General features: G+C 36.7%; 2 protein-coding genes across 3 annotated transcripts; one reads left to right on the forward strand and one right to left on the reverse strand.

Moving 5' to 3' along the window:
* Nucleotides 1-506: 506 nt before the first annotated feature.
* tmem269 (transmembrane protein 269) lies at nt 507-13,236 on the forward strand. The gene is made up of 7 exons (XM_022677125.2): nt 507-688; nt 1,591-1,650; nt 6,585-6,732; nt 7,980-8,077; nt 10,719-10,862; nt 11,704-11,904; nt 12,674-13,236. Exons 2-7 carry the CDS (start codon nt 1,626-1,628, stop codon nt 12,781-12,783), a joined length of 726 nt encoding a protein of 241 aa, XP_022532846.1. The 5' UTR covers nt 507-688; nt 1,591-1,625; the 3' UTR covers nt 12,784-13,236.
* Nucleotides 13,237-15,041: 1,805 nt separating this feature from the next.
* On the reverse strand, nt 15,042-23,531 carry si:ch73-206d17.1 (tyrosine-protein kinase STYK1). 2 transcript variants are annotated; one of them, XM_022677123.2, is made up of 10 exons: nt 23,400-23,531; nt 21,700-21,774; nt 20,862-21,011; nt 19,920-20,102; nt 19,011-19,192; nt 18,380-18,463; nt 17,585-17,805; nt 16,392-16,432; nt 16,195-16,291; nt 15,042-16,067 (listed from the first exon to the last, which is right to left on the reverse strand). In XM_022677123.2, exons 1-10 carry the CDS (start codon nt 23,401-23,403, stop codon nt 15,860-15,862), a joined length of 1,245 nt encoding a protein of 414 aa, XP_022532844.2. In that variant the 5' UTR covers nt 23,404-23,531; the 3' UTR covers nt 15,042-15,859. The 2 variants fall into 2 exon arrangements, with proteins under 2 accessions (XP_022532844.2, XP_022532845.2); XM_022677124.2 differs by having other exon boundaries at nt 23,395-23,531.
* Between the last annotated feature and the right edge of the window lie 1,388 nt (nt 23,532-24,919).

A 24,919-nucleotide genomic window follows, 5' to 3' on the forward strand; every position in this document is an offset into this window, starting at 1 on the left:
CAATCGTGTGACTGTATTTACATCAATTCAGCAACTTGTACCTATACCACTTAAATACACTGTTTTAACAGTTGACACATTTATATATAGTTTATAATATGGCAAATTGTTGATTCACAGCAATTAGCTTCCAAATGCAAAAACCACACCTGGAATCATCTCCAGACCTTTTACCTGCTTAACTGATGATGCATTAATGAGGGGATAGACGATGCAGCCCAAAGGAGGTTCATTTGATTCAATTAAACCTGAAAATCTACATTTTTTGTTTCATCTCATTCTTTTCATTGTAAATCCACTCTGATGGCACGCGGAGCCCATATAACGAAGATTGCATCACTCTCCAAATATTTAAGTGCCTGACTTTAGATCAGAGGGTGTATAAACCCCGTATCTCCTCTCTGTCTTTAATAGAAGAGTCTAGAAAATATCTGTCCGTCATTTCCGGTGGAATATTCCAGCGCGCGGAGGCGCAGCTTTAAAAGACTCGCGCTGTAATCCCGAGTCCCGCTTTCTGCTGCAGGTGATGCGGAGCGCGCGCTTCAGAAACAGAGCGGGATACAGCCTGTATTTCAAAAAATATAGACATATAAATATTATTTTACTGCTGGAAGAAGCTGAGAAACCTGTCTGAGGAGTCGTGCAGCCCTCTGTTATTCTGTTCAGCTGTTCTTTTCTTTCTTTACAGGTAAGATTTACCTCAGTAACTCATATTTATACATTAAAATACAGCAATTCTGCTTTATTTTCGGATTAAATGTGGAAATTAAGCTTGGGCATGCTCATTTAACAACAAATAAAAAGTGAAATGAGATGTTTAGACTTATATTTTCCAAGTTCACAGGATTAGTTTAAACTCAAACAAATTAAATCAGATTTATAAATAAAATGATGAATATTTGTGTCCACATATACTGGACTATTCAAACAAGTGTCTTCGAAATTAATCATTTTATAATACCTGGGTTAAGTCTGCTGCCACAAAAAGCTTTTTTTCTATTGGTTTATGACCTAATCTATTTGCTTACTGGGAAATGTTCCCCAGTTTGTGATTGACACTCACCATCAGTGTGTAGTCATCCCCCCCTCCCCATGCTACCTTAGGTTAAACTTGTAGATTCTACAGCTCTGGTAAAAAAAAAAAATGGAGACCACTTTAAAATTATTAGTTTCTTTGATTTTACCAAATTAAAAAAACTCTGAAACATAATCAACCACCAAACTGAACTGCTTGAATTTTTGCACCAGGAGTAAAGCAGCATAAAGTTATCCAAAAGCAGTGTGTAAGACTGGTGGAGGAGAACATGAGATGCCAAGATGCATGAAAAAACTGTGATTAAAAACCAGGATTATTCCACCAAATATTGATTTCTAAACTCTTAAAACTTTATAAATATGAACTTGTTTTCTTTGCAATATTTGCATTATTTTATGGTAGAAATGTTGTCTGTAGTTTATAGAATAAAACAACAATGTTCATTTTACTCAAACATAAACCTATAAATAGCGAAATCAGAGAAACTGATTCAGAAACTGAAATCTTTGTGTAATCCTGGTGTTTCACCCCGTTCTCTTCTTGTTGGTTTTCAGTTGCTGTTCTGTGTGTAAAGACTCAAAGCTCCACCATGATCCTGCTGACTCCATCCTCTGGTACGGTATATTTTCATCACTCATTTATTTCTGTTATAAGTGGCAGTAGCTGTTACTGTCGTTCTGTGACTCACTCTTTTATTGGTCCTGTATTTATAGTGGAATTAAGGGAAGTTTAAGCTGCGTACACCCAGCAAAAAAACAAAAATCAGTGTCTCAGAAAATGTGAATATTATTTAAGACCAAATGGTACTTTTGGCAGTGTTGGCAGTGTGCCAAGTCCTGCTGGAAAATGAAATCCACATCTTCATGAAATAAAAAAACACTGCACTGACTTTAGACTTGATAATAAAACACAGTGGATCAACACCAGCAGATGACAGACATGTCTCTCCAAACCATCACTGATTGGTGGAAACTTCACACTAGACCTCGAGCAGTTTAGACTGTGTGTCTCTCCACTCTTCCTCCAGACTCTGATCCCTTTGATTTACTTTAAATGTAAAATGTACTGATGATCAGTGATGGTTTGGAGAGACATGTCTGTCATCTGCTGGTGTTGATCCACTGTGTTTTATTATCAAGTCTAAAGTCAGTGCAGTTTTGTTTTCCCACAAAATCTTACAGCACTTCATATCTTACAGCTTCCCTCTGCTGAAAACAACTTTTATGGAGATGCAGATTTCATTTTTCAGCAGGACTTGGCACACTGCCCACACTACCAAAAGTACCAAATGGTCCAAATGATCTGTGCTGGAATTCTGCTGATATGGATGTTAAAAAAAGATACAAAAAATATGTTTAATTTGGAAGAATTATAACAACGTTGGAATGGCCCATGTAATAAGAAGAAAACTATTGGGTCTACTGAGTCTGGCTCTTGAGTCCCATCAGACTGAAAGCAGTGGTAGCTTTGTGGTGAATGGTTTGTTTTTGGCTGTGCCGTGTCTGATTGGTTGTTTTCTTTCAGATGAAGAATCGCTTGCAATCGACTGGCTTTGGAATCACGTAAAGTTCAGGTTACAAAGCGCAATAGTAGGAACCTTGCATTAAACTTTTATTAATGTCTGTATAGATGTTTTTAAGAGGCTTTATGGGGGAAGGTGGTGTTTGTGGTTTAGCTATTCCTTTTCTTTTCTCACTTGAACCAATCACAGTTTCTGAACAGTGATGGTTCTGCATGTGCCCCTGCATGCTCCCGCCTCTCCCGCTCCTTACCTCTATACGAAATATATAGAAATATATATATATATATATATATATATATATATATATATATATATATATATATATATATATATATATATATATATATTTACTGACAGGGAATAAGGGTGTGCTTTTTACTATTCACTGTTTTGACTTGCGGGAAAATGGGAACTCTGCTGTGCGTATGGGCTCTGGAATGTTGTGATAATGCTTCAATGAATTTATCTGCATATAATCCTCCTGTTATGTTCTGGGTCAAAATGTTAAAAGTATATTTTTCAGTATAAAACTTATTTTGCTTGCCTTAAGTAGTTTAATTAAGATACAGTATGATATGAAAATGGTTCATCTCACATATTTGCAACAACCCCCTGCAAAAACAAAAACTGAGATTTATTTTGATATATATTTTATATATATTTTATGAAATATATATTTTTGAAAATTGCAAAAATAATAAATGTTATGTAAAAATATTGTGCTTTATATGTTTATATGCTTTCAAAAGTAATAAAGTAGTGAAACATAAAAAAAATGTATTTTTTAATGAAAAGCGAGTGAATAATCATAAATTAAATTTATTATTAGTGAAAAATTCACACTAAGTGTTACGATATATTTTGTTTTTAGACATCTTTTGGATAATTAAACATGCGCCATTGCTATTCCTGCCAAATGAACATAACAGGATGGTTACGGTTTCATGATAAACTATGAAAGCAGTTTTAATTTTATGTTTTTGTGTTTTACAGCTCATTTATCTGTGTTTGCTATTTAGGCAAAACTACCAGCCAGCCTAAGAAGCTCTCCATTCACATTTTATACAGCAGTGTTAATTTAAGAATAAAGTCCCGCCCTTCAACATAAAAAGAGCCAATCAGCTTGCTGCTTACACTGGGAGTGAAATAACTGAAATAGCTCTCAGTGTGGAGATCAGTGCAAGCGCAGGAGCCACACCAAATCTGAAGAATTAGATTTTTACTGCATTATAGAGCAACATGTTACAAACTGTTCATTAGGTTTATGTTCAGAGTTTACAAATGTTTTACAGCACAAACATCCCGCCCTTCAACAAAAAAGAGCCAATCAGCTTGCTGCTTACACTGGGAGTGAAATAACTGAAATAACTCTCAGTGTGGAGATCTGTGCAAGCGCAGGAGCCACACCAAATCTGGAGAATCTGATTTTTACTGCATTAGGTTAATTGCCCCAGCCTCCTTTTGGGAATAATGACTGTTTTTTGCCATTTTGAGGAAAATGGTAAGTCTGATTGTGATAATGCTTTAATGAATTAACTGAATTTAAGGTTTAATGATAATCTCTGAGAGCATTTCTGATGATTTTTGTGTTTCACAGCTTATTTATCTGTTGTGACTTAAATAATGCTGTTATTTGTTTGCTTTGTTGTTTAAGCAAAACTACCAGCCAGCTTTAGAAGCTCTCCATTCACATTTTATACAGCAGATCTAAGTGAACGCTGTGCACACCTTTAAATTAATCATTTATTTAACATTAAACTCAGTCTTACTATTACAAATGTTTTACTGCACAAAAAACTAAGTAAAAAACAAGTGAGATGATTAGCATTAGCTTAGTTTGCTGTGGATAGCTAGCTAAAATTCTGGTCTCCACAGAACAACTTAGAGAACATATTTCAATCAATGGTTGAAATATGGGAGGTCTGCCTAAATGTGGAGATCTGTGCAAGCGCAGGAGCCATACCAAAGCTAAAGAATCAGATTTTTACTGCATGAGTTTTATTATGTCAGATTTTTTTTGAACAGATATCGTTCTGCATGTGCTCTTTTGCATGCCCCTAGCCTCCCCCTGGGGAAAAAATGACTGTTTTGGCTATTTTGAGGAAAATGGACAGTCTGGTTGTGATAATGCTTTAATGAATTAACTGTATTTAAGGTTTAATGATAATCTCTGACAGCACTTTTGATGATGTTTGTGTTTTACAGCTCATTTATCTGTTGTGACTTGAATAATACTGTGTTTGTTATTTAAGCAAAACTACCAGCCAGCCTAAGGAGAACTCCATTCACATTTTATACCCACTCATTTGCTTCGGGACAAACAACTCTTTGTATCTCTTCATTAAAAATCTTTGCAGCGTTTCAGTGGCACAACAGCCTTCATCAGAGTCAGTCAACAGCATTACCATGCCAAGAAGAGCTGAGAAGATCCACTTTATTTCCTCTACAGTCGGAACACAGACGGCAGACATGCACCATTCTGAGTGGGGTGTTGGCTGTTAACCATTTCTGATCCGGAGTGTTTATCACATCACTGTGTATTAAAATATTATAATATTATAGGTTCAGTTGCAAATGTGAAATGTATGTATTATATATTCATATATTTAACTCAGCTGCGCCATCCTAAACATAAATGTATTCTTAGTGCTATTTTACACTTACATTTACCTCAGTAGTGCTATTCTAAATATACATTTACCTGAGCAGTGCTATTCTAATCCTAAATGTACATCAGTAGTACTATTATAATCATACATTTACCTCAGTGGTGCAATTGTAAGCCTAAATGTACATCAGTAGTGCTATTTTAAACATACATGTGTCTCAACAGTGCTATTCTAAATCTAAATGTACATCAGTAGTGCTATTATAATCATACATTTACCTCAGTGGTGCTATTGTAAGCCTAAATGTACATCAGTAGTGCTATTTTAAACATACATGTGTCTCAACAGTGCTATTCTAAATCTAAATGTACGTCAGTAGTGCTATTATAGTCTTACATTTACCTCATTGGTGCTATTCTAAACTTAAATTGATAACAGTAGTACTATATCATTCATACATTTACCTCAGGGGTGCTATTCTAAACCTACATTTACGTCAGTAGTACTATTAAGATCATACATTTATCTCAGGGGTGCTATTCTAAACCTACATTTACGTCAGTAGTACTATTAAGATCATACATTTATCTCAGGGGTGCTATTGTAAACCTAAATGTATGTCAGTAGTGCTATTCTAATCATACATTTTCCTCAGCAGTGCTACTCTGAACATCAGTTTACATCAGTAGTTCTATTCAATTCACTTTTTAGTGAACTTGACAAAGAGAGACGCAGTCTGTCTTTGGTAAACAAAGAAATGCTAGGGCTAAGTTAGCTACCTTTTAAATGTATTAATTTATGCACCTGCTTAATTTTAGTTTAAAGAATTATTGCACACGTTCTGTAAATCCTATGAACTGCTTTAAAGTTTACTTCTTAAATATCACTGTGTTCATCTGCTATATGATATATTTACCTGAAATTGCTGGTCCAAACAACCAATGATTTATAAAGGAAAGTCATGAGAATTATCAGGGGTGCCCAAACCTTTTTTATCCCTCTGTATCTTGTTTTTAGTCAAACAGAAATGTATGATTTTATAGTCTTTGTTATGAATAAATATGATCATGCTTAATAGTTCCTGGGGTCTGTTTCTTATGCTTATTTATGCATTATGTTTTTCCTCTAATAACAGACTGCAGTCAAAAAGTGTTTGATTGAGCTTTTTAATTCAGCCAACAGGACATTTCTTTTGTCGCATGCTTAACTATTACAGTTATACAAATATAATACAGTGTGTTCATTGATTATTAATGATATTTTGACCTGAGTGTTATCTGACTGAGGATCTGGAATCAGTTTTTATCCAGGTTCAACACTTTTAGTACACTTTTAATCTCATACCAGTCTCTCTGCAGCCATGTGTCTTTAGAACAGCAGCTCTGTGTAATCATTACCTTTATTTTTCGTGTCTCAGGTTTTTTTCAGCGCACTGATAAACTGTTCCTGAGAGAACGAGCCAGTTGGGTCCAGCTGAAGGAGTTCGCCCGTAAGAACGCTGCCAACGCTCTGTCTGTTGCCAACATGGTCATGGGGATGGCCTCTATTCTCAGCAGTCTCAACGGGTGAGGCCACTGGTGTGTTTACACTACTGATACACGCTAATTCCAGCTGCTGTGCAAATGATATTGAATAAATCACTTAACACTAATATCGCTAGTATTTTTGAAACTGGTTAAAGAGTTCTACAGCTCTGGAAAAAAATAAGAGAGAACTTAAAAGATGGATGATCACAAGCCATCAAACCAAACTGAACTGCTTGAATTTTTGCACCAGGAGTAAAGCAGCATAAAGTTATCCAAAAGCAGTGTGTAAGACTGGTGGAGGAGGAGAACATGATGCCAAGATGCATGAAAAAAAAATGTGATTAAAAACCAGGGTTATTCCACCAAATATTGATTTCTGAACTCATAAAACTTTATGAATATGAACTTGTTTTTGAGGTCTGAAAGCTCTGCATATTTTTTCTTATTTCAGCCATTTCTCATTTTCTGCAAATAAATGCTCTAAATTACAATATATATTTTAAAAAATTTGAGAAAAAGTCATTTTTACTTACTAAAATTATTTTACCTAGGTAAACTGTCTTTTTCTTTTGCTCTCTGTTGGCTTGTTGTTACTTGTTTTAAACATCTTGTGTTACTAAATAATATATATACTAATACATCTCAAAAAATTTGAATATTACAAAAAAGTTATTTTATTTCAGTATTTCAGTTGAAAATGTGGAACTCATATATTATATAAATGTATTAAACACAGAGTGACCAATTTTAAGTGTTTATTTCTTTTATTGTTAAAATCAGTGCCTCAGAAAATTTGAATATAAGACCAGCTGATATGTTTGGCAGTGTGGGCAGTGTGCCAAGTCCTGCTGGAAAATGAAATCTGACTCTCCAAACCATCACTGATTGGTGGAAACTTCACACTAGACCTCGAGCAGTTTGGACTGTGTGTCTCTCCACTCTTCCTCCAGACTCTGATCCCTTGATTTACTTTAAATGAAATGTAAAATTTACTGATGATCAGTGACGGTTTAGAGAGACATGTCTGTCATCTGCTGGTGTTGATCCACTGTGTTTTATTATCAATTCTAAAGTCAGTGCAGTTTTGTTTTCCCACAAAATCTTACAGCACTTCATATCTTACAGCTTTCCTCTGCTACTGACAACTTTTATAGAGATGAGGATTTCATTTTCCAGCAGGACTTGGCGCACTGCCCACACTGCTCACCAAAAGTACCAATTGGTCTTATTTTTTGATGCTACAATACTACATTAAATGCCATGTTATAAACACTTCTCTTCCACAGCCACCACTACGCTGCCTGTTGGCTGGTGCTGATTGGTTACCTGCTGGATTTGGCAGATGGAGCCGTTGCCAGGCAGTTGAACGCCTGTTCTGCACTGGGTGAGTGCGCTGGCGAGTGGACTGTGCCCAAAAAGCCCCATTATGAAGTTGTAGGAACGCCAGACTAAACATTAACGAGCTCGATTCCCTTCCTTTCTCTCCTGAGACTGGATTCTGATACACGCTGCATTATAATCAGGCTGCAAATGATTCTTTTTATTGAACTTTGTCTCAGAATCCCAGTTTCACACCTGAGAAACAGCTTCACATCTAGGTGAAACTCATTCTCAGTAGGGGTGGGCGATATAGTACTAAAATAATATCACGATATTTCATATTATTTTCATATTTATAATAACGAGACAAGAATTTTATCAGATTTGTAACAGAAGTCAGTCCAGATCCAGAACGTCATGAGACTAATAATAATAATAATAATGCACTCCAAATCTCTCCATATATAATCTGTCTGTAGTATATATGTAGAATGGGAAATGAGAACAGTGTGAATTTATATTCATTTATTTATATAATTAGAAGTGGGTGATACAGGGGTTGGACAATGAAACTGAAAAACCTGAAATCATTTTAGTTTTCATATTTCATTCATTTTAGGTTTCATGTCTAAATTGGAGCAGCCTGGTGATCAATCTTCATTAATTGCACATTATTGCACCAGTAAGAGCAGAGTGTGAAGGTTTAATTAGCAGGGTAAGAGCACAGTTCTGCTCTAGATATTACAACGCACACAACATTGTTGTTGGTGCACGTCTTGCTGGAGCATCTGTGACCAAGACAGCAAGTCTTTGTGATGCATCAAGAGCCACGGTATCCAGGGTAATGTCAGCATACCTCCAAGAAGGACCAACCACATCCAACAGGATTAACTGTGGACGCTGTAAGAGGAAGCTGTCTGAAAGGGATGTTCGGGTGCTAACCCGGATTGTATCCAATAAAAAACATAAAACCACGGCTGATCAAATCACGGCAGAATTTCACTGTCCAAACCCTGTATATCATATTATCTAATATTTTTTTAGGGTATAATATCTTTCACGGTATTCACATTTACATATCCAAGTCAGACTAACACCTCCAGTAAATGCCTCCTGGTTTTAGTGGTTTACGGTGTGTGTGGATGGTCACGTCCACCCGGCTGCCTGGCATAGCCGGGCAGCACTCCCACAATGCCCCACGCCTCGTCGTCTTTGGTTGCTTTGTGCTCCCGGCTCGTTTTTTCTGCCGGACCCTGCTGCTAGGTGTTGTTTTGCTCCCTTTGCTCCTCCCCTTTCTGCCAATCTAACAATCGCTTTCTGATTAGCTGGTGTAATTCAGGGGGATCAGGCCGTGATTGTCTGCTTTATCCTGACGCTTTGGGCTCCCTGCATATCTGACATTGCTCAAATGTTTGACCTTGGGACCAGAATTCCAGCCTGCTTACATGAGCCTACACTAAAATGGGCACACGTCCACTGAGCGATGAAAACATGCCCCACAAACTGCGGAGATAAAGAGACCCGGCGGCTTGTTTATAGAGGATAGCGGGGTGAGCTATTTTGAGGCTGACGTGGAAATTTCTTTCTATATTTCACTTTGTGCTCAGACCCATCCCCGAGGCGGCACAGGAAAAAACGGCCTTTAGGTTCATAAAACTCCAGCAGGGAGGATTAACACTGCTAGCTGGTATAAGCTCCTGCTGATGCACCTGTTGTTACTGTTTTAATAGGAATTAAAATAGTTTACTAGTTTACTTTAGGGAGTGTAAGGCCCAATACCCATTCTCTTTTCTACCCTACCCCTTGTTTTCAAGTGTAACTAGGGCTGCAATGAATGACTTTTTTAGTAGTCGACTAATCACCTGATTATTTGTTTGATTACTCTTTCTTTCGGACAATAATGTGCACTTTAGCTCCTTTATTTTCACTCTACTAAAGTACACAGTTGTAGAGGAAGTTCTATGAAGTTTCTCCAGCATCAAGGCTGGATCAGTATTAGCATTAGCTGCTAAGCGCGCTAAGCGCTAGCTCTTTCGCTGTTTAGGGTTGCATATTATCAGCCTGTAGCCTGCTGCTAACCCCAACTAGCACTGCTGGCTAAAGCAGCATTAGCATTAGCCACTAACCGCACTAAGAGCTAGCTCTTTAGCTTTAAATCAGACTGACTAACATTTTGGCCCCAAGACCAATTTTGCAGTACATTTTGTTAGTTTAACAATTTAACAATAACAATATTAAACAAAAAATTATAAAGTATATAATAGGAAACATTCACACAGGCTAGATTTTATTTTCAGGAGATTCTAGGATAGTTATATGTATTTTGTTTACATTTTTATTTATTACTTTTTTTCAAGAATTTTTTTTTTAAGAAAATGAAGCTTGTTATGAAGGAAATAGCCATAAACCATTGAAATTACACATCAAACTATGATAATATAATGGTTATAGTCATGTGTATCAATGAAAATACTATGGTTCTTTGGTGCCATCTTGCCAGTGATTCTCATAGTCCTCTGTTTGGAGTGTTCCTCTGAAAAATCTCAGTTTAAAGGTCATGTAGCCCCAACAAAAATCAAGACACCCTCCTCCTAGGGGCAGAACGCACAAAACTGAGGCGTTAGGCTAAGTGGTAAAATGGGATTGGGCCTCAATCTGTGAAATAAACTCAGCTGTGGCTTCTATTCTCTTGCTTCATGTTTTAGGTGCCAAACTGGATGATTTTGCAGATTTCACAACATTTGGAATTGCAACTTCTCTACTGCTGAGGACTCCAAGCCTCTGGGATAACGTCCTCTGCATGTGCTACGTGCTGTCTGTCTTCATTCGTCTCTGCTTCTTCTCTAGCGGTGAGAAAACTGCCATATTTTTCCTTTAATAAACTGAGAAAATTACCTGCAATACATAATTTTAATAGATTTTAAGAGATTCTGAAGTAAAAAAAGAAAATACTTATTTAACTACTGGAGAACAACTGATTAACAACAAGGCACTCACCCCCATGCTTTTATACAATGATTCACAATTTAGATAAAGTGTAACAAAACTAAGAGCAAAGGTATAAAGTGCTGGATTGATCTGAAAAAGTGTGTAAAAGGAAGTTATGTTTTTTTTAGGCTTACAGGGCTTGAAATATATACTGCAATATATAATATAAATACTATTTCGTAGTTTCATTGAGATTGTTTCCTATTTTTAAGAAAAAAAAATCAAAATAAAAGTTAAATTGGGTGAAAAAAAGTCAGATTAACCATTTTCCTCTTACAATAGTGCAGTATTTTAAAGGTCTCATTCCATCATTTTTTTTATTTATTTTAAAATGTCTAGTGGTGGTCTCTAGTATGAATAAATGCCATGTGAGCTATAAAAAAGAGCTCTGGTGATCCAATATAACAGTGCTTCAGTGCTCTTGCTTATGAATATTCATATATATTCAACATGCAAACATATCGCCTTTGATTGGCTAAAAGCACTGCAAGGTAGCGAGACGGACAACAGTTTGCAAGTATTTGCAATTTTATATGTTACTTTACAACATGTGTAATAATGCCCTGCTAAGTGCAGTTCAGCCTATACTGACCTAGTCTTAGAGTCTCTCAGAGTAAAACGCCAAATCCACCGGAGATCCTATTTAAACCTATTAAATTATTATTATTAGTTCATGTGAGGTGTTTCTCTTCTCCTGTGCAGGAATTCCCTTCATGTACCGTGGTTTGCCATGCATCTACTCCTCTGCTATTCTTGCCTGCACCTCTCTCCTCACTGGAGGAAACATGGCCGTGCTCCGAGTCACTGCCGTGGCCATGATCCTGTTCATGGTGAGCCAGGGCTTCTACCCCCATGACCGGGTGCTGGAGTCCCAGGCATGGAAGAAAGTGGTATACACTGGAGGTACAGAAGCTTTTATTTTGTCTGCTTTTTTTCTTTATGTGTTAGTATTTAGAATATTTGTAGCAAATGCTGAAATATGAGCTAAATTGTACGAGTAATATTTAATATTTAATTTAGACTTCTATAGATTGTTATATAGAGTGTTGTATAGATGAGTTACCTGAGGGCAACCTTAGTAGCATCACAGCGCTAATGCTCGGAGGAAAGCGCAGCGACTCGGTTCTGATACATCAGCTCACAGACGCAGCCTTGTGCTGATCTACATCACCCTAGGAGTGATGAGGGGAAAGAGAGAGCGTCATCTACTGTACTGTACCCACCCAGAGAGAACAAGAACAACTGTGCTCTCTCAGGGCTCTGGCAGCTGATGGCAAGCTGCATGACTGGGATTCGAACCAGCGATCATTGTGATATAATATTTTTGAGTATATCACGTGCAAGAGTATCAAAACGTGCAAAAAAAAAACATGTGCTAATTCTCTTAATTAATCTTGGGTGTGTTTTGGGCGTAGCTTGAAATAAACCAATCAGTGTGCCAGTTGTTATTCCCTTTAAGAGTCAGGTGCGCTCTGACTTTGGCAAGTTGATATCTTAACAGCGCGGACTGAGGGCGCGTAGTGTGCACAGCGCTCTACATGACTTGAATAGGATTGGCCGGATGACTGTTGACTGTTGCCAGGGTTTTAATCAGTCAGTGGTGCACCACTATTTCCCACCACCAGCATAGCATCATTGTAGATTTATTCCCTCTTTTGTTCTGTTCTCTCAGGTGTTATCATGGTCTTCTGCTCCTCGTTCCCTCCTGCTTGTGTTTACTACCTGCTCTGGTCGGTTTCCTACATTTTGTTTCCGACGGCGCTGTGGAGCAGCAAAGTGTAGCAGAGCCTGCCGAGCTTTTCTCCTCCGAACTCTGAAACCCTGCAGGTTTAAAGAAGAAGAAGAAGAAGAAGAAGAAGAAGAAGTTCTGCTCGGCCTGTAGGAACTCACTGCTGCTTTCTGCCACGGAGAATCAAACCTTCACTCCAGCTCAGAAACTCTGGACACTGTATGAACTGTATGCACTGGATCTGTGTGTGTTTTAGTTTTGAGGTGATGGACTGATCCACCTGATGGAGAAACCTGATGGACTGTTGATGAAGCAGCTTTTGTAATTGTTGTAATTTTTGGCCTTTTTGGAGGCTGCCTCAAGTCATTTTATATTTGAGTGATCTGAGCAGCAGGAGACTAAATGTTCTGTTCACAGAGGCTGACACAATCATGTGTCTCTGATTGGTCTCTGTTTGGTGACGACTTTTGCCACGACTGCACAAAAAAAAAAAAAATTAATAATAATCCGAAACAAATTTCAACATGTCAGCTTTGCTGTGAATAATATTATATTGGTGGATTTGTTTTTATGACTTGTTTGGATATTGTTGAAATAGAGATTTGTAGAATTATAGAATTAATGAATAGGACAAGTTAGACACTTAGATATTTACAGTATTTTTTTTCAAATGCTATTTTTGTATTAGTAGAACCTTAAGCATGGGTGTGAGAGCATGCTTAAATACTGTATTCATATATAAAGACGGATTCACTAAATAAAAAACAGCTCTAATAATAATAAACTATAAAGTATTTAAAGTATTTAAGTATTTCTAGACTGGCATTTAAATCAGATCAGTTAATTTAGAGCAGAATGGCACATTTTTACTGCTAGTGCTCCTTAATTAACACATGTTCTTGCCATTTCCTCCATTTTTGCATATTTGTCACTTTGTTAATGTTTATAAATAAAGATATTAGATAAACAAATATTAGATAAATAAAGCAAAATTAAATAGTGAGATTTTAAATAAACCCCTTATAAACTATACCACCCACTGGAAAAAGTAACTGCCCCTCTATCTATCCTAAATCTAAATAAATGCCAAACCTAAACCAGTAAAATGTGCAATCAAATGTTTACATATTTTACATTGCTGTTATTTTGTTTCATTCTTCTTTGCAAAACTGTATGGATTATTACTCCAATTAGACTTACTAAAGTTACTGCTTCATTACTCCACATGGTGGTGCTAGAATTTGGGTCGCATTTTAGGGCCCAGTGCCAGAAAGCAGCATTTGCATCCTGGGCCATGGGTCTTGCGTCAGGACAATGACCCTAAAAAAACCTGCTGTAAAGACTATTGGTTGTTAAATTCTGTGAAACTGACCTATATAAATCCATAATTCCTGGTATTTGATTATTAAGAGGTATTTTATCATCTAACAGAACACTAACAGATGCGGTGAAGTATTGTATTAAATTGTACTTTGATATATTGAGTATTGCAGAACACAGTATTGTAATATTATCACTATCGGTGGCAATGTATTGATATGATATGGTATCATGAGATGCCCTGTGTGATTTCTAGTGCATTCCTAATGTGTTTACCTGATGTCTGATAGTATATTATATTATAATTAACAAGATGATCTAAATCATTTTAAAGTGACAAATATGCAAAATTGTGATTAAACATAAACAAACTGGGAAGTTTAAGTTGAGTTAATAATGTTATATAACTATATAATAACTGTGTTGCCCTTTACAGACCTTTTTTGTATTAGACAGATGATTTTGGTTCTTTTGATTCTGCCAAAGTGTTTTTTTTTTTTTTTTCTGGTCTAGTTGTGAATTCCAGCCTCTGTTTTAAGGGGTTTATCTTACTAATACAGTTATTCAGTTTATTGCTTTTAGTCCAGGGAATCCATGGGTCTTCCATCACTGGTCTACAGTAGACTAGTGAGTAGATGAACTGGGAACCGCTTGTGGTTTTCTTTTATTAAAAACTGTGTGGTGTGTAATTCATCACATTTTTTCCTCTTTTTTTTGATTTAGATGTGATCAGTAATCTGTTGCATCTTTAATAAACTCACAATCGTGGACACATTTTAAGAAAATGTTGCTGAGGACTATGCGAGGCCTGTTTTTATGTCTATACGTTTTAAAACTGATGGACCAGAAAAAGAATCAGAAGCAGCTTTCCTGTGTGTTAATCACTGTAGAAGTGTGTGGAAGTGTGTGGTAAATAAAGTTCCCCAACATTTTACACAAGTGTGTGTGTGTGTGGTGTGTTTAATAAAAAAAAATCCAATGATAAACACCATCAGGTAACAAGCTAATATAATATTTATATATATTTATAGGTTATGGGTCTTCCATCAGGACAATGACCCCAACATGATACAAACAGTAAAAAGCTCTAAAGAGTTCTGGAGGGTGTGCTACCAAGTATTTTCGGCCGGTACCCTGCTGCAAACCCTGGCTAGCACTAGTGGAGCAGCATTAGCATTACCGCTAACCACAGTGCTAGCTCTTTTGCTGTCCAGAGGCAAGTATATTGGACTGTAGCCTGTGCGTTCACATGTTAAAATGATACGTCTACGTTGGACGAACCACTAGCTAACATCTTACTGGCTTATTGGAACACTCAGGGTTTTTTCAGTGTAGCATTATCCGCTAATGCTCCAAATAAACAGTTTTCAGGAGAGAAATCTGTGTAGATCAACATCCAGCACTTGTTTAGCTTGGCCGACTAAAGAATTACAGTTTTGTTTACTTAGCTTAGCTTTACAAATCACAACACCCAGTGGCGAGACCTGCTGAATTTTTCAAGGAAAACATGGCGTCACCCCTGTTCCTTACTAGTTTCTACTTACTAGTGTTGCATTAAATGCGCCTTATAATCTGATGCACCTTACGTATGAAAATAGACCATAACATAGATGTTTATTGATCCGGTGCGCCTTATATTGCGAAAAATAGAATTCTCCAAGTTATCTATGGTGGTGGAGAGGTCAGCACTGCAGCCTGGCCTCTGTAATGTAATGTGCAGCATGTGGTTTTACATTGTCTTGTTTAAAAATTGCATAAACGTCCTCAAGACAGCAAGCGAATGTTGCTCTAAGATCTCAAATCGTTGCATTAATGAGCAGATTTTAAATATTCATGTTTTCGATGCTCTCGGCTAAGCCCCGCCCTCTTCCTGTATTCAGAGACGTCCATGGTCTGTGCTGCACGGAGGGGTTTGGTATCAGCCAGGTGGAGGTATGAGTCCAGCAGCTTGATGATGTCGGAGTACGCTGGGCGGTGCTTAAAGTTCCACATGCAGCAGTATTTCATCAGGTCATATCTGTGAGAAAAAACACACAAAAAACCTTTATAAATGTGTTTATTTGAATTAATGAAACTGCTGTGAATTTGTCCACAAACATTTGGACACACAGTGTAGATAGCTGTGAATATGTTGCTGGACTTACAGTGCTCCTCCACAGTTTTCTGGTCTTTTTAGCCTGTAATTGGCCAAAGTTTTGGGGGACATCTCTGATGGATCCAGATCAATAAAGGGAGGATCACCTGATAGAGGAGAGATTAATTAGAGGGGGTTCATTGATGCAAATGCAGCAGATACACAGTAAAATAGATTATTAATATATATTAAATTAAGCTATCTTACCTAAAGTTATCATCTCATACAGGAGGATTCCAAAAGACCACCTGAAACATTTTAGAACATATTAGAACATATAATATATATATAACTGCATGATATTTCAGTTTCACCTCATTTCACCCCATTTTCTTCCAAGTTTGAAGGCCATTGACCCAAAGCCTGTTCATATAAACTCTCTCTACTAAAACTAGAAGGATGAAGACTAGCTCATGCCTCCTCCCAACAAATGTGAAGCCAGACGCCAGCTCTTTTCAGACTGCCAGTGATGCACAATCACTGGGTAGCACCTCAGTGCACTCTGTGTGGGCAGTATGCCAACTCCTGCTGGAAAATAAAATCTGCATCTTCATAAAGCATAACATTTCCTTGTATGCAGTGGAAGCTCCTAAGGTGACATCATGTAAAAAAAATGTGTTCATGCCTTTTTAATGCGTGGGAACGAGATCATCCGGCATGGGAACAAGGTACTTAAGATGTGGGAACAAAATAATTAAGGCGTGGGAACAAGTTTATCAAATCTAGCCTGTTTTCTGTTAATGAAAAGCTCCTTTAATCCAGGAATAATCTTTATTAAGAAAATGGAGACTCAATTATTTTCTTTTTTTATTTTAATCTTTGAATTAATAATAGTGATATTTTGGAAACTCTTGCAGTGAGACGTGTTGTAATTCTAAGTAAAAAACACTTCTTATTATACTAAAAGCTGATTGGCTCATACGCAGACAGTATGCAGATCAGTTTACCTTCCTTAGGCATCATATTGTGACCAATCCATGAGAGCTGCATGCTTTGTTAGCTGTTTAACAAAAGGAACTTGTGGCCACGCCTTAATGGCTACGATTTAATGATCTTGTTCCCACGCTTTAATAAACGTTGTGGCCACGCCTTAATGATCTTGTTCCCATGCCTTGATTATCTCATTCCCATGCTTTAGGGTCTCATCCCACGCCTTAATTAGCTCATTCCTATGCCTTAGGATCTCGTTCCCATGCCTTAATAAGGTGTGTCCTTGTTATTCAGTATTTTAACAGGCAAGAACACTTTTAAAACTAATATGAAGAGTTTTATAAACCAAAAACACATTAAAAGAGATTAATTCAGTTCAGTTTCTTCTCATAACTCATTAAGTACGTGTTAAACGTGATGCTGATGTTGAATTTGATCTATAGATGGTTATAGACAGTCGGTAGACTCACACGTCGCTCCTGGCTGTGATTGGAAGCTTCATCAGCCGCTCGGGGGCCTGCCACTTCAGAGGCACTTTACCCCCCCACTCATCCTTCCTTACTGCCCCCGTCCGCCTCGCCTCAAAAGCCACGGCCAATCCAGACACCTTCACAGAGAGCCCTGAACCAATCAGCATGCTCCGAGCCGCGACATCGCCGTGCACTAGCCTGTGCTCAGACAGCAGGTAGTCCTGAGACAGGAGCAAAGCATTAAAAAGAATTGATAAACTATATTATATGACATATGACAGAGTCTTAAACCTATTGGCATCATGCCTAATAGCAATTATCCAACAAAAGCAGGATAAACTCTTTTTAATACACTTAATTTTATAAGAAACAATGAATAAGCATGTATACCTATACGAAGCAAGCCTGGATAATTTGATTTTACTTTAGTAATTTAAGGCAATTTAACATGCCAAGTAGCACCACAGCGATAACGCTCGGAGGAAAGCGCAGCGACGTGGTTCTGATACAACAGCTCACAGACGCAGCCTTTTGCTGATCCACATCACCCTAGAAGTGATGAGGAGAAAGAGAGAGCGCCATCTACTGTACTGTACACACCCAGAGAGAGAACAAGACCAGCCAACTGTACTCTATCAGGGCGCAGGCAGCTGATGGCAAGCTGCATGACTCGGATTCGAACCAGCAAGCTCCCGTTCATAGTGGCAGCGATTTGGACCACTGGAGCACTCTTAGCCTAAGATAACCCAAGAGGAAATGACTACACACTGATGGTGAGTGTAAACAGGGACTTACCAGGCCAGATGCTACCTGCTTAGCCACTAGATACACAGACCTCTCTGAAAAAGCCTGCAGCTGATCACAGAACCCGGACACACCCTGCACACAAAGCAGATCACTCCACTATAAATCACTCCTCTGATATATTAAATATATGTCCCTATATCAAGAGTGTTTTTTCCATATACTGTATGCTATCTGTACATTTATAGCATATACGAAATACCTATGTGTACACATACATATATGATAAATACTGAGAATTGTTTGGCATTTGGTATTATATGTTGAATATAATATATATTAGACATATATTTTATTATTATATAAAAAAGTTTATTAAAAAGCATATATACGGCAGTGGGCAGAATGTATGTAGCATACATTTATAACATATAACATATATATATTTCATATTCAGTATCATATATATTTTAATGGACCAGACATACTGTATGTGTGTACATATATGAATTGTTCCAATTTTGTATAGGTTTCATGTATAGTTTGCACATACAGTAAACATACATATGTTTTTTTTTTCTTTTTTCTATTTATTACTAAAACAAGCTCATATAGGTCTATGTAAGGGACAGGAAGGGGCAGTATTAAGTATGTAAATGATGTTATCCTCCACTGTTCTCACCTCTCTGAAACTCCAGAGGAAGTGCAGGAGGTTTCCTGGAGCGATCTCTTCGAACAGCAGGTACATGGGAAGGCGACGTGTCTGGCAGTGCAGCATTCGTACCACGCGCTCATGTTTACAGACGGCTGCGTGGAACAGAGCCAGCTCCACAAACACATTTACCTCCAGGCTGTTTGAGTTTCCTGAAAGAGAGATGAATTGCAGAGTAGGTAAAAGTTTCAGCCTTAACAAAACAAAGCCCTTTAATAATTCACTAAATATGCAGACGTCTAAAGATGTGTGATATTTTGTAGTCGTGCCCAAACGAGGTACAACCTCAGATTTCCACAACCAGAACAGAGTAGAAAATTGTATTATTTATTTTTCAGACATTATAAATGGACCATCATACAGTGAAAATGTCTAGAACAACTACAAACCACAAAGCTGCTCCGAGTTGATGGATGATAGATGAAGATAAGTACAGTACGATTCTGTAAGAAAACCTGCTGGAGGCTGTAAAGGCTTGAGACTGGGAATGAGATTAACCTTCCAGCAAGACAATGACCCTAAACATACAGCCAGAACTAAAGTGGAATGGTTTGCTGAGAAGTGCTGAAGCGCTGCACTGTTAAAATAGCAACTCGCTAAAGTCAGAGCGCCTCTGGCTCTTAAAGCATTCTGAACATAAAGCTTCTGTTTTGCACAATAACTTTTTAAGTGATATTGCAACTGGGTGTAACTCTATATTATTATTATTAGGTTTTTTAAATACATTTTTGCCAAAGTAATCTCTTACCCATGCATTTCTATTGGCTGTTATTGAATAATGGTCCTTGATGCAGTGCAGGAGCAATAAAAGCATGCTGTTTGCTCTGTAAAGCTAGTTCTTGACTGCATTCATCAATAGAAATATCCATACACGTATACCTTTAAGAGTTTTAACCACCACAGAGGTGGTAACCCCCTCTCGTTTCAGCTGGCCCCTGCAGATGGGTCCATAGTGTCCATTTTCTAAAAACTCCACCTCCTCCAGGTGGCAGTGGGCAGGTATCTCCCATAAGCTCAGAGCGTCTGGTCCAGGTGTTAAACTGCGGAGAGTCTGGAGAGATCCTAAAAACAGAGTGAGAGAGAGAGAAGGTGCACTAAACCCCCTGATTTTTGCTGACTCCACCCGGGTGATGTATGGGTTTAGGTGCGAGGCAGGAGGGAGCGCTGATTGGCTGAGCACTGTGTCTCTGATAGCGTTGAGAGGCAGATGGTTGGACATCAGCAGGGGGGCGGTATTGTTGCTTGACTGATCGCAATTGATTAACTGATTGACTGGCGCTTATTTTTTACTGTTCACTACATAATTCCATATGTGTCCCTTTTAATATTAATGTACAATGCTATAGTAGATTAATACTAATATTTATTCCCTCTCCTCCATGCAAAAAAAACGGCCCTAAAAACTTCTAAAAATGTCTGTTGCATGAAAAACGATGATTCTTTGTTTCCATGTCAAAAGCGGTGAGAGGAGTAGTGTTTAATAGAATAATAAAAAAACAGGAGCACAAGTGAGTTGTTAGGCTTTTTCTCGATCACATGACATTGTGGGGTTCAGTAGCTCCTCCATTTCCACTCGCTGTTGTGTTTTTTACATGGATCTCTGTGGAAACCGTGGCGCGCTCAAAGTGTAATTACGGTGTGCGGCAGTGGACAAACAGCTATTTTATTATAGGCGAGGAGACGAAACTCAGAGATGTGCGTCCGAAAGGGAGTAAAATTACCGGAGGAGCACGGAGTTCAGAGAAAAACAGTAGATAATTCAGCCTGTAAATTTCTCAGAGGACGTCTGATAAAGCAGATATTAAAACCTGATCATTATACCATTTATATACTGAGAGGGAAGCAGGCTCCTCTGAACTGCTGTCCTCCTGGACAAGAAGCTCCATATTATCAGAGTGATGACCGTCAGTGTGCTGAGAGCCAGGAGACTGGGGATGATGATGAGGGCCAGGGGACCAGAGCCTTCCTCATCTGTGTATAAACACACACACACACATATATATATATATATATACACACTCATAAACATACACACAGGAGCAGAATAATACATTAGTGGCTAGAACAAATCATAGACTGTATAGAGTGTACAGAGTTATAAAATCAGGCTTATCTGTATTATATTGTATGTTACTACCATAGGCCATGGCCAAACTCAGTATTTTAACTTCAGCTAGGATTTAAAGGTATTTAAACAAGATAATTCCTCAAGATAATGAGGCAGGCCCAATCCAGGTCCATCCAATTTCACCCATTTGTCCCACCACTTAGCCCTAAACCCCTCTGATTTGCATGTGCACACCTAAAAGTATGGTAACTCAATTCTAATTAGGCTGGAGAAGTAAGTTAGAAGAAGAGTTGAGGCTACATAGTGCTTTAAACTGAGATATTTCAGAGGAACAATGCAAATAGAGGGATATGAGAAACACTGACAAGATGGTTCTAGCACAAGCGAGCAAAGAAACCCACTACTTTGAGTATTTTACTCGTTAAAAATTACAATAACTACTACTATATTACAAACAATTGATTATCTTAATCTTAATCTAATATTTTATTTAATGTAACTGTGGTAAAATCACAATAATATACTGTAGATTTGTACTACAATGTGAGATACTTGTGCATTATTGATTAAATATTAGTAATTCAGTCTTACCGCAGTCGAGGCTGGAGATGTTGCACGCCGCCTGCACGTCCATGTGAGGAGTGTATTTATCATCTCTCACAGATGCTGTGATGAGAAACACAGACATGCCCTTTATAAGACAGTTAAAATCAACATTAAACAGCATTTTTACTGTAAAAAAACATTCTCAGAATAATGTGCCACCGACTGTAATAGAGAGAATGCGGCTACTGCACTATGTAACTTTGGTGGAGCTGCTCATAACCTCTTATAAGAACTGAATATTTGCTACAAGTCATATTTGTGTGATCATGTCAAATCAGTAAAGCTGTGTAAAAATGTATATTATCAAAAATGAACTACTAGTATTGTTGGATGGCACTTTTTATGTACCGTTTCAGAAAACAAAGTGGTATTTTGTGGTATTTTAAAAGGGCACTAAACCCCTTGATTTTAGCTGACTCTACATAAAAAAAACATACATTTCTGAGACACTGATTTTTGGGTTTTCATTGGCTGTAAGCTTCATAATCATCAACAATAAAATAAATAAACACTTAAAATAGATTATTCTGTGTTTAATACATCTATATAATATACGAGTTTCACATTTTGAACCGTATCATTAAAAATAAAGTCACTTTTTTATGATGCACTAATACAGACTGTTGACCATTCTAATCTGCCCTTGTGAAAAAGTTGTATATGTAAGTATAATTATTGAACTGTATGCAGAATAAATAAAGTATATGTTTTTTCTTGTAATCACATTGTTACTTTACTTTGAAAAAGTATATTTTATTTAGCTGTGCTAATTTTGTACTGGTAAAGTACTTTATAAAAAATATATGCTTAGTATTACTTTAGAAAACTTAGGATAAAACTATATATTTTTTTTATTAAATGTGTCTATCGCTGCAATAAAACTTCAGTGGAAGTTTACTTTAGTTAGTTTAGTGTAGGTAAAAAAATAACTTTAACAGCTATTCTATCTAGCTAGTCTATCACTCTTTATATTGAGCGTGATGTTAAATCTATGTTTATTATAATCACTCTATTAATATGTTGTTAAAGTTCAGTTGGACAGCTCACACAAATATACTTATATCGTATTACATAGTGGTGAAAATGACATATGACCAGTATACTCCGTATACACTTTGTGCAAAAAAATATCATTTTAATTACAAACAAGTAGTAATTAAGTACAGATTAGTGGTACCGAAATAACATTTTTTTTTTTTTACAAGGGAATAGAAAAGACTATTCTCTACTTACTCTCTCAAACCAAGACAATACAATAAGAGAACAATAACAACACAGTAGGGGTGGGTGATATGGCTCTAAAATAATATCACGATATTTCAGGGTATGTTTGCGATAACGATATACTTGGCGATTATTTAAAAAAAATAATTTATTAATTTCAGGAATAAAGTATAATAGTATAACAGCATAATCATAGTGTGGTAAAATAAATAATATAGCATAAAATAATATAATGCAGCAAATAATATTGCAGAATATTTAGTGCATGCATATAAACTGCAAACTAAAACAATTATACAATAAATACACTTAAAGCTTCACAGTGAATAATAGACTACTTTTAAGACAGAACAGCCCTATTATCACGATATGGATTTTTAATATCATGATATTTCTGTGTCACGATATATTGTATACGATATAATATTGCCCACCCCTACAACACAGCATCCCTACCTTACTCATGATCAGGCTGTGGATAAAATCTCTCCTTCATTCTCCTGAGCAGAACTGGAGCAGAACTGGAGCAGAACTCACTGAAGGCTTGAAGTTTCAGGCTTCATCTCCAGATCTGAGAGCTGAGGGTTTGATTTTGACATTGAGATCAGTGACCATGAGGGTGTTTTAGCAGTTTATCTTGGTTAATGATTAATGACGGCCTAAAGCAGCCCAGGCCGGTGTGTTCAACCTGCATGTTTTATTGATGTCTCCTTTCCAGCTGTGAACCTGAACTGAACGGAAACTCAATAGACCCGGTTAAACCCAACGTTTTAAGCTCAGTTCAGAGAGTTTAACATCAGTTTAATCCATTTTTTTATTACAAAAAAAGCCAAAAAACTACAGACCACCACTGATTGGTGGAAACTTCACACATTTATACACTTCATCTGCTCCTTTATTTCAGAAACTTCAAATTCTCTCTATTTATAATATTAATATATTTCAAATATGTATCTTTATTTTTAAAATTTATTCAAATCAGGAAAATTTTCCAGAACAATTTATAAATTATTTTATTACAAATGCAGAAATACATAAATATTCAACCCGTCAGTCTTTAGATCTCCATCTTCCTAAATTTCTCTCTTGTAGAGGTCAGTACTCAATAGGATATAGGGGGACAAAACTGTGGAATAATTTTAACCATTTGGCAAAAAAATGTACATCTGTAAAACATTATAAAAGATGTTTAAAAGATCATCTGATGAATGTATTGTGAATATATATTTTTGTTACATGTTTGAATTGTGATTTTTTTTATTTTTTTTTTGTTTTGATGTTATATTTGTTATAATAGATTTTGATATCATTTAGGTAGAGGCATTTTTTTAAGCCCATGTTAGGTTTTTGCCTCTACCTGCACTATTTTGTTTATTGCTATTTGCAGTTTGTGTTTATTGTTTTTATTGGTGCAAAAGATAAAATAAAATAAATAAATAAAAGATCTCGAGCAGTTTGGACTGTGTGTCTCTCCACTCTTCCTCCAGACTCTGATCCCTTGATTTACTTTAAATGAAATGTAAAATGTACTGATTTTTAATGTGTTATTTTACAATGTAAAGAATTAATCAATTTAACCAGCACTAGGCAGCACTAAAGACAAGCTCAGAAAAGGCTCTACTTTAATATCAAAGAAAAGTGTATAAAATGTATAAGGATCATACAATGAAGTTATATAAAGTGAAGTTTAACTTTCCTCTATATTTTTAATAATCACTCATGTTAATTTAGAGTATTTTTTTTTTATATTTATTATTTAATTTTAAACAATGACTATGCTGTGGACAAAAATGCATGTTATTTTAATATTATATATTATATATATTTAATATTAACATATTATATTACATATTATATTGATATTAAATCAATATAAATATTTTCTCCTGGAACAGAAAGCTCTTCAGCCTCATTGAAACCATCTGAAATCAGCTAAAAGAGAGTTTTGTGTTTCAGCTGTAATTACAGGATTATACCAGTA

Source organism: Astyanax mexicanus, chromosome 13, assembly GCF_023375975.1.
Source record: "Astyanax mexicanus isolate ESR-SI-001 chromosome 13, AstMex3_surface, whole genome shotgun sequence".
Classification (NCBI taxonomy): Eukaryota; Metazoa; Chordata; class Actinopteri; order Characiformes; family Acestrorhamphidae; genus Astyanax; species Astyanax mexicanus.